This window comes from Octodon degus, unplaced genomic scaffold (genome assembly GCF_000260255.1).
Source record: "Octodon degus isolate 3935 unplaced genomic scaffold, OctDeg1.0 scaffold00032, whole genome shotgun sequence".
NCBI classification, from domain to species: Eukaryota; Metazoa; Chordata; class Mammalia; order Rodentia; family Octodontidae; genus Octodon; species Octodon degus.
This window is the reverse complement of record NW_004524608.1, coordinates 13,406,329-13,417,571: the sequence shown is the minus strand read 5'-3', so window position 1 is coordinate 13,417,571 and position 11,243 is coordinate 13,406,329. Positions and strand designations below refer to the sequence as shown.

Here is an 11,243-nt window from a genome sequence, read left to right as displayed (position 1 = left end):
TGCCTGTTTACAGCCTCCCAAGAGCTGGGATTACAGGTACATGCCACCACACCCAGCATCGATTGCCCTCTCAGTGCACCCTGGGGGCAGGGCCAGCATGGCCCGGGGGATTGAATTCTCAGTCCCTGCTTCTGCTTGCAGGTGCTTTAATCTGCTGAGCTATTTGGCTGGCCCTGGAGCCCTTGTTTTTAATTCATTTGAATATATACCTGGAAGTGAGTTTTCTGAATCATGTGGTCCTGTAATCATATATTTAAGTTTTGAGCAATTATATACTATTTTCCAAGGTGTTGATATCATTTTATCTTACTACTAGAACTATGTGTTTATTTTGTCAACATCGTCTTGTATTCCAATAGCTTTTCCAAAAACTTCCATCTATTTTCTGTGCCTAAAAACAGAAAAGTCAGTCCTTGACTGTACCATTAAAGGAGTATCTTAGCTTTCAAAAACACTGCTTATAGGCAATGAGAATTCACAGATTCTACCATAAAACTTACCTAGTTGATACCATGACTGCAAGTCTTTGGGAACAAGCTATCTCGAAGGATATATCATACTTGTTTCTATTTACAAAGTTTCAAATATTATTTCTAGGGAATTTGTGAATAAGCTTTATTTAAAAATGGTAAAAATTTCATTGAGTATGTATCCATGTGTATAGATGTCATATTTTTAGTGAATTCATAGTTATTTAAAAATTAAGTCTTACATTTTGTAGATTTATAACAGATAGCTCCATCCTTAACAGAATTGCAGTTTTCATGTTTCCAAACTCCTTTTGGGTCCAATACCACACAATTTCCAGGAGAGTTCTGGCTTTTCCATGGCATGTAGTCAAGTGTACTGCCATCAGACCATTCAAAACTTGATTCACTGCCCTATTTAAAAATAATAGAGATAACCAGATCTCAGATATATGACTTCAAAAAAGAACACAAAGAATAATATACGTATACTTTATTAAACATTGGAATTGAAGGGAGTATTTGCTTCCAAATAGTACAATTCTGGACTTATTGATTTACTCTGATACATTGACTTGGGACATTTGCCCTGACAGCTGTTTTTTTTTTTTTTTTTTTGAGACAAGGTCTTGCTAAGTTGCTTAGGCCGGCTTTGAACTTACTATGTACTCTCTGGTTGCCCTTGAACTTGCAGAGATCCTCCTGGCTCAGTCTCCTGAGTGCTGGGATTATAGGGAAGGCCACCACATCTGGACCTACGCTGACACTATTTAAGTAGGACATTAAAGCCAGGCACAGAATTACTATACTCTGGATCTTTTTAAAAATATGAGTCTATATAATACTTTAAATGTCATGCATATAAATGGCTTTCATTTATCACAATTACAGATTTATAATCCTAGTATTCATGTTGCTCTGAATATTGGTTGTCTATGTTTTATAGATTTATGGTTTGGGTGTCTGGCTACACTTCTGAATTACAGAAGCCGTCAAGCAGCAGGGCCTTAGAAAATATTTCTAAAGAAACACAAACTAGAAATACTACTTTTGATTATTCCTTGAATCAAACTTAGCTTGCCACCACTTCCTTCTTTTATCTCTTCCACTGTATTCTAAAGGTGAAAGTTTAATCTCATTAGATGACTATCTTTGTAAATCAGACATTATTACAAGTATGTAATACACTACTGATAGCGTTCAAATAGTTGAAGATACAAACAAATAGAAGATTGTTCATCAGCAGATTAATTTTCATTAGTGCTAACTTCTAAGGAGAAAAGCGGAAAGAAAATAAGGGGCCAGGGAGCTAGCTCAGTACAATAAGCACTTGTCAGGCAAGGGCCTGAGTTCAATCCCCGGTTCTATCAGAAAAAAAAAAAAAAAAGAAAATATATGTTTGTAAGTCCTAATTATGTTAAGAATTTTTGTTGGCAAAGTACATAAATATCTGTGTTAAAATCTCAGTGAAAATATTAGAGATAAAGAAACAGAGGCATAAAGTTTAAATAAATTGCTTATGAAAACCTAGCACATAAATGGAAGAGCTGTTTTTAGTATTGAAACTCAGGTTTTCCTGATTCTACTTCCTTTGTAGTTGGTCTTCTCCAAATAGGTTACAGAGGTGCTGTTGAGATATTAAGCCACTGGGCCTACATGATATCTTGGCCATTTGCATCCTACATATACATTTTACAAATATAAATTTTTATTTGAAGCATTTTGTAAATTGTAAGAAAACAAGGACTTAACCAGATATTCTACTTTGAGTTACTATCTTATGCTCAGATTTCCAACTCTCAAACTAAGAAACAGATTTGGAAAATTTGTGAAAAACAGAGGAAGACTTACATCATGACTTGACAGTCCAATCCAGAGGGGATATCCATCACGCTTTACAATATCTTCTAGAAAGAGCTGGCCACTCTGGTTATGAACACTTGCCAAATGACCTCCTCGTTGTGAACATGTGTTTACTGCTTCATACCATGTTACCCTTTTCTGAATAACATTATAAACACCATCTTCATAGGGAATAAACTGTGGCAGTGTAGTATTATATTCTTCCTTGTAGTCAACTATAATATTTTTAAGAATATTAGTCATTAAATTTAAAGTATTTTAAATAAAAATTTAGGATAAATTGACAAAATCATTAAAGTTAAATAAAACTGAGTTTATTATTCATAAACAAGGCCAAAGGCACATTTTATTTTTCTTATTGCCACAGAACCTATAATAGGCTCTTAAATACTATAGTTGTTGGTTGATTTTTAAAAGGCATAAACATAGTCTTTATGTAAGAAGTTCACATAATGGTTGGAGACAGAAAACAACAATGCTTGAAATGATAACAAAACTATTACCCACTGTGACATATGAAATTATCTATATGGAGAGATTTAGCTGCATTAGAAGCCTTAGAAAATCCACTGAAATATCAGATCTGGAGGGTTAGGAGAAATTATCTAGGAAGTATGGAAGTATTAAAAACAAGTAACCAACAAAACCACAATGATGAAGGTATTCCACAGGGACACTGAGGCCAAAGGAAAGAGCTCCCAATGGCCAGAGCTGAAAAAACTTGGCAAAATATTAAATAATGTAGTTTGCTGAAAAATTATCCAAAGTATAAATAACTGTTTTATTTATAAAACTAGAGCCATGAAAACTAGAAAATTGGTCAAATGTGTGTAAGTAGGACTAGCCCTCAGTGCCAAAAGCAGATGAGCTACCTCAGTCCTGAGATAAGTATTTCTCAACACTCCATGGTTTTTAAGGAGCTATAGGCCTCAATCCTGGCCATGGAAGAGCAGAGAAATTTCACTGAGTCACAGATGAATTTCTGCCTCAAGGGAAGTACAGCCATTTTCTTTATCTCCCTTGCAATTGGCACTAAAAGAAGCCAGATGGGCAGAGGAGTCCATGGAGGGTTTTCAACATATCTACCCTGTTTCTGAAGTTCAAATACCTAGTAATATGGTACAAGTTGTACATCTTCATAAAGCTATAACTTTTAAAACTTTAAAAAAAATTAAAATAAGTTGTTGTTACTTATGGCCCTACTTCTCCCTTTACCTTGAGTCTAGTAGAAATGCTAGGACAACAGATTATGGCCCAAAATGATTGGAAAGAAATAGCTAAAGTATGCTTGAATCCAGAAGATTATTTATTGTGGAAAGGAAATTTCTTTGAATACTGCACACACAGGCAGCTCAAAATGCAGTTCACAAGTTAGCCATTACAAAAGACATACTAACTGGGGAGCATGCCTTTGATAACACAAACAATCAACTGACCTTTGCATTGCAGATATATAAGCGAACTAAGATAGCTGCCATTAAGGCCTAGAGAAAACTTCCTTGGAAGGGTGAGTCATCTCCTAATTTGGCTTCCATTCCGCAGGAAAACCTTTCCAAGATTTTGCTGCATGTTTATTGCAAGCTAATGAAAGGATTATAAGTGACAAAGAATCTAGCAAATTAATAGTTCAATAATTGGCTTTTGAAAATGCAAGTAAGGATGGCCAAATAACTCAGTGGATTAAAGCACCTACAAGTAGGTGCAGGGGCTGGGGTCTCAATCCCCAGGGCAGGCGCACTGAGACAGCAATTGAGACTAGGCATGGGGGCGTGCACCTGTAATCCCAGCTCTTGGGAGGTTGTAAACAGATGGATCACTACGAGTCCATGGATCTCACTAGCAGTGAGACCCTGAACACCCTGTAGACCCTTCCCTAAAATACAAAAAAAAGAAAGAAAGAAAGAAAGAAAGAAAGAAAGAAAGAAAGAAAGAAAACGCAAATGAATGTTATATATTAAAAAAAACGTGGGCTACACTGCCTGAGATGATGTGGAATTTGTAGATTTGACCCTCATATGTACAGGGAGCTGCCTTGCCAGCAGTTGTTACTCAGGTTATTCATCCATAGTCTAGATAAAAGGGAAAAAGTAAGTTTGTTTTCACTGTGGGGACAAGGGACATTTAGCCTGAAACTGTTCTGCTGCGTCAAAGACAACACTGCCACTGTCTGTCTCTTCAATAAAACTTTCCAGTCCATATACAAGATATAGACGAGGGTACCACTGGACAAGTGAATGTAGATCTAAAGCTGATGTGGAAGGCCGACCCATTCAGGGAAACTTCCAATGAGGCCCGCTTTGGTCCCATCAAATAATGGGGGCACTTTTCCCTTCACTGTGACAAGCATCTCTGACCTCTGGCAAGCAACAATCAATAGCAGAGACTTAGACCTCAGTTCCTCCTCCAGATTCCTATTAACTCCTAAAATGAGGCCCCAAATTATTCCTATTAGAGTCTGTAGACCTATGCCTCAGGGTACAGTGGGAATCTTGCTAGGCTGCAACAGTCTCATTTTAAAAGGTCTCCAGCATAGTGAGACTCTGTACAAAAACAAAACAAAACAAAACAAAACAAAACAAAACAAAACAAAAACAGTCTCCAGATTTTGCTTTCTGTCATCAATACTACTTATGCAGGGAAATCAAAGTTATAATTTTATCCACCCAAGCCATTGTTTAAACCACATCAGACTCTTGTATTGCTCAAGTGGTCATTCTTTTTTGATAAAAATTTTAAAATTATTAAAAAAGAAATATTGGGTTAAAAGTAAAAATTAATTAATTAAAGAAAAAATATTTTAAATGTTCTTTCAAATGCAAGTGTGAATGACCTACAGGCAGGGCAGCTACAAAGGTGAAGGATCATTACCCAAGAATAAAACTTAACAAAAATAAAAGAAAAAAGAGTGGCTCATTCTCTCCATTACAATTGACACTAAAAGAAAAGTTTTTATATTTTCTTCTTAAGGTGCTTAAATTAAAAGTTTGTTTCCATCCTAAAGATAAAAACAGTTTGCCTTTTAAAAAAATTAACCATATTTCCTAAGATTTATAATGATGGAGATATTTTAAAAGATTATTTAAAATTCTTTTGATTCCTAATAAATTTGACTGTTTGTTTTACAGTTCTAAATTAAAACTGGTATAAAAAGCTTTAATATTTAACAAGCAAATATGGAGGTGTGGAGTACAATTTAAAGCAGTGCAGTTTAAAAAGTAGCTTGATTTTGACATCCCATTTAAATAATAAAAGGCCTAGTGATGGCCTCCAAAAGGGTACAAGCTATAATAACTTCTTCATATTTGGGTCAACTTATCTAAAAAAGATAATGTACCCAAACTGTTCAGACCAACCATTCATTCATGATTTTCAGACTTTTTTGGTAATATTAATTGGCTCTATCTAGATTTTTTTGCTAATTTCTCTGGAGTTATTAACTGTGATTATCCTTCAGATAAGTTAAATTAATTTGCTTTTTTCAAATAGGTCATATTAGGTTAAGTGAGAAAATGTATGGCTACCTCTTCCAAAATATAGGATACAAGTTTCTCACCATACAGTTAAAATTCAATTACAAAGCAAAAAGGGGGGTAATCAGTCCTTCCAACTTCACTTGTCACTATACACTATTAATTTTTTTGATCATTTGTTCATAATACATTTTGGGATATAGACTTAAAAGCATGCTTTCTCCTAAGTTACCATCTGGTATAAGTGATATCAAAATCAGTTTATACATAGCTTATCGAAAGTTTAAGTTAATTAGGCAAAAATTCCTTAGAGTGGGGAGAAATTATTTGAGAATAGTCCAATTGATGAATAAGAAGTGTGTTAACCTTTTTGTTCATTAATAAGGAGCTCCCAATAATTTCAATAGTCCCGTAGGGGACCCCCTCATATAGATGGATCATTGGTTAAAAGATAAAGGTTTTCAGAAAAAAAATTACAATAAGGTTTTCTCTTAAAAAATGGTTTTGGTATAAAACTAAATTAAAAAACAAAGGTTTTCACCCGTGTATGGCAATTCATTACTATTAATCTCATGGTGTATTAAGTGTATTTGTGATTCCAAGTGTATAGGTCTGACAAAATGTAAAACAACTATTGATTATTGTGCTAAGACTTTCAGATTCAAACCTCTGCCTTTAACAAGAAGCTTGTGATGTATATACCATTTACTAGTGACTTATTAGGTAAAAATTTCTTACATTAGATAGAGATGATTGGTCAAAAGTGTTATGCCAAAATGAAAACTTAAGTATGTCACAATATGTCATCAGGATTGTCCTGCTACAATGTTATGGTTTTGATTTCTCAATTTCTGTGTAAATATATTTAACTGTTGTCTTTTAACATTCTATAGGGATTTAAATATTAAAATATCCATGGTTGTTAAAAAATAACAGTTCCATTCTATGTCTAAGGTGTTTTTAAAAATTTTTTTCTTATTTTTTGGCCAGCTCAGCCTGCCCTAAGGGTGGGGCTGGCATGGCATGTGGTGTCTGGGATTGAACTGTGGTCCCCTGTGCCTGCCTAAGCTTGCCTAAGAAGGTGATTTAGACCACTGAGCTATCTTGCTGGTCCTCTAAGGTGTTTTATATTCATATAAATAAAAACATTAAGCTTACTACCTCTGTTACAGGGTAATGTCATTAAGTGTCTCTTCTAGATTTTTAACAACTGAAGTTTAAAGACCAAAAATTAGAGAGATAGATGGGCTAAAAGGATAGCCAATATTTTGGCCCTCACCCTTCAAGATCAATGAGGACTTAAGACATTAAAAAAAAAAAAAAAAAAAAAAAAAAACTTCTGCTGTGACATCCTATAACTCTGTTGACTCCCAAATTTTCTGATCAAGGAGATTATGGGTTCATAGAAAAAAGGGATCAACAATATATTATGTGCCTAAGGAGAGTCACCTAAAAACAATTTCTCTCAGGCTTTCATAAAAACAAGTCGGTCAAGCAATGGCCATGACTCATCCAGGTGACTAACACTGACAAAAGATCTAAGAGGTGTTATACATGGATCCAAGATAAATCCTAAAGAGATTTAACTGACCTTCTCAAATAATAAAAGTTAAATTTATATTTATACAGGTCTTGCTTTAATTTGGTCTTAGCCATCCAGCAGAAAAGTATACCCATGAGATCTGAAAAGTAATGCCATATTAATATGCTAAGCTGTAAAGGCTCAAGTTATTAATAACTTTTGACAATTACCAGGTGTACTGAGAACTCACTACTATTGTGGTCTATTGGACTACATAGGGTTACATTGCTGAATTCAAGTACCTAAAATCTTTGGATTGGCATCAAGTATAAGAAGGTCCTCTAAAGAGTTCTCCAAACACAACTTCTCTAACTGAAATTGAATGCCCATCTCTGACACAGCAAAACACAAAAGGGAGATGTGTTGAGAGCCATGAAAGCTAGAAAATTGGTCAAATGTGTGTAAGTGGGTCTTGGCCTCAGTGCCTAAAGCAGACAAGCTACCTCAGACCTGAGATATGCACCCTGACAGGTTAATGTCAGCTATTAGTAACTAGGCAACCTTGTATTATGTGTTGCAAAGGTATAAATAAATGTCCATATTGTTGCTCTGGGGGTCTTTTCCCTAACCAGGCAGATGAGTGACCACCTAACCCAGCAGTTATCTTCTTGTCTATCTTTTCCTCATTCCTGCCACCATTTCTCTCTGGGTAAAACAGATCACACTGGGACCCACAGATCCTTACATATGACCATGTGCTTACATGAGAATTGAAAGGTTAGAAGACATTAAAAATAAAAAGAAGCTAAGTAGAAAGAAATGTTGGCTTTCACAGAGAGCACATTGGCCATGCAATGGCCGTGACTCATCCACATGGCTGACACTGACAAAGGATCTACAGTTTGAGGTACAGGATCTCAGGATAAATCTTGAAGGGATTTCACTGACCTTATCAGACCCAAAAGCTATAACTCTTGTTGCATAGGTCTTGCTTTATCTCGGTCTTAACCATCCAGCAGAAAAGTATAAAAACGAAGTATAAGAAGTAAAGCCATGCTGTTATGTTGAGCTGTAGGGGACTCAGGTCAACAATTTCTGACATTGCCAGTCAAGAGGAAGACCCAATATTATTATGGACCACTGGACTCTTTTAGAATATTTTGCTGAGTTTACACACCTATAATATTCAAATAATGGAACTAAACAAAAAAAGGGGATACAGATGAATGTCCATTTTTTATCTGTGCATTCAAAATGGTTAGGATAGATATATAGTTACATTCTCTTAATGAATAGAGGGATTTGTTATAATAGAGTTTGTAAATTGGATATCATGTCTGCATCTTATACAGCAATTAACCACTAGGAAGAATGTCTGCAATGTGTTAATTATTGAAACTCTCCTACCAATTTTGTTTGAAATTTTCTCATCGCTATTTGTTTCTCAATAAAATTGTGGGGAAAAAATAAAAAAAGAAGTGCTAAAAACAGTCAAAAATAAAAACCACAATGTTTTAGGGTATTAATAAATACCTGAATGTATTTTAATTTATTGAGAATAGATAAGGCTATGTAGAATCCGAAATAATCTATACAGTCACTCCCTCCACAGGAAGGCAGAGGATAACTCTCCACCCTGTAAGTGTACACTGAGCACATTAACTTCTTTACAGAGTACAATATGGAAAGGAGGAAAAGAGTTACTTTACAATAGAGAAATGTAACAAACACTCTCTTGAACCAAATGACCAAGGTTAAAATCCATGGTGACAGATACTTTTACAGCATATACCATTCATACATATGATGAAAAGGACACCTTACATCTGTGGTTTTCCACTTTTACTGAAAAACCTCATTTTAATCATAAGAAAAACATTAGCTAATTCTAAGTGAATGATGTTCTACAAAACACATTTGCAGTCCCCCCTCAAAACTTTTAATATCATAAAAACCAAGAAAAGTCTGAAGAAACATCATAGCCAAGAAGAGCTTATGCATGTATCCCAGATGGCGTCTTGAATAGCAAAAGGTTGTCAGATAAAACTGATACAGTAAATTGTAGGAATTTTAGTTAATAAAAATGTATCAAAATGGGTTCCTTAATTGTGACAAATGTACCATAAGATGTCAACAATAGGGGAAGTGGTGGTGGGAGATATGGGCACTCCATACTATCTGTGTAAGTTTTCTGTAAATCTAAAGCAATTCTAAAGTGAAAATTTTATTTAAAATGAAAAAAGAAAATACAGAAATGGAAAGCTCCTTAGCAGGAGGAAAACTTAAATAAAAGAACAAATAAGAGGCTGGACAAACTCCTCACAGAAGTCACAATGAGAAAAAGATGGTTTGCTTAATCAGCCAAGATGGGAAAAAGACAGAGGCTGCAGGACTAGAATTAAGAACAGAGGCTAATCTCTATAAAGTCTCAAAAGTTTTCATGGACTCAAAATAACTGAAAAAAGGGAGTTCTGAGACAGCAATACAGATGGTCTCTCAGATGCTATTGTGCAGCTTTGTGAGGGAAGATGGCTGGTCAGGATGCCATTACCATGAGCTCTGGGTCAGCAGAAGACTCAGAGAAAGGCAGTCATGACAGCAGTTATTATGTTGTGAACATTTTGAATCGACTTGCACTTTAGACTTATTTGTGCATTACCTAAGGTCAGAAGGCATTCATTTTGTCTGGAATGTCAAATTCTACCTGAATACATTTTCTTGTTTATAATAATCCTATCCATCCATCAAGGTCCCAGCAACTGTCACCACCTCTTGAAGTCTTTCTTTGTTTTCACTGATCACTTTCATCTGTAGTAAATAATCTAAAACTAAGCCACTCTTCATAAAGAAGTTATGCTGTCTCCTCTCACATAGGCTCTGCAGCATCTTACATGAAGCTGAATACAGAGAAGGCATTTGAAACACCCCATGGCATAATTCACACTAGAGGTAATGGCTTGGCATCCCCCTTCCCTGGAGGAATACGTACTTACATACTTACCCATTTCAATTTTACAAGCAAGAATGCTGTGCTGGTAAAAAGAAAGTACGTCCTCAATAACATTAAAGGTTTGAATATCCCAGAAGCCATCAGTACTCAAACCGGCTAAAAACTTGCCATTTGTTACAGTTGGTCTTCCTGCTCGCCAGTGTGTATATGACAGCATGCTTTTATCAAACCACATCAAGGAGTTATCTAAAGAAGAAATTCATTTTTTCTATGCTCAGAGATTATTGTAAGAATTATAGTTACAAGGTTAATATTTTAAATGACTAATTTTCTTTCTTCTTCTCCTACCTTCTAAATGGTTATATGATTACGTGTATCTTATTAAAATATTTTATTGTCATGTCAGTAAATTACATTTATTTTTAATTTGGAAAATATAAATCATAAACATGATAATTAAAATTTACATATAATTCAACAATTTAATATTTTGTTATTTTTCATCAACTCTCCATTTCTCATATATATGTTTAGTTGAAATGGAAATAGACATAACTATTTTATAAAAACAACATCTATTATACAGTTAGTAAGTGAAATCTCTAGATGTAAGTAGTATGCAATTGTGCATACATATGGTTAACTTTAAGATGAGAAGCATATTCAAGGTGAAAAGTCTTCTCAAGAAATAGTGCTGAATAACTGAACTGGATATCTACATGCAAAAAATAAAGCTGAGCATTTGCTGTCACTCTTCACTAAAATTCAAAATATACCACAAACCTAGATGTGAGAGCTAAAATTATAAAACTTTTAGAAAAAAAACACAGGGGTAAGACTTCATGATCCTGTACTAGACAAGTCCTTCTTAGATATCAAAAAGTGTCAAAAAATAGATAAATATTACTTGATAAGAATAAAAAATCAGCCAGAGATATAGCTCAGCAGCACAGTGTCTGCTTGGCAAGCAT

At 34.8% G+C, this 11,243-nt stretch overlaps 1 protein-coding gene across 1 annotated transcript in view; it reads right to left on the bottom strand.

The window, feature by feature from the left end:
* Positions 1 to 11,243, bottom strand: part of Ly75 (lymphocyte antigen 75) — a 162,539-nt gene that overhangs the window by 15,178 nt on the left and 136,118 nt on the right. The window contains exons 27-29 of the mRNA XM_023713793.1: positions 10,324 to 10,518; positions 2,319 to 2,545; positions 713 to 881 (exon numbers count right to left, since the gene is read on the bottom strand). Coding sequence (XP_023569561.1) covers positions 713 to 881; positions 2,319 to 2,545; positions 10,324 to 10,518 — 591 coding nt within the window. The remainder of the gene's footprint in view (positions 1 to 712; positions 882 to 2,318; positions 2,546 to 10,323; positions 10,519 to 11,243) is intronic.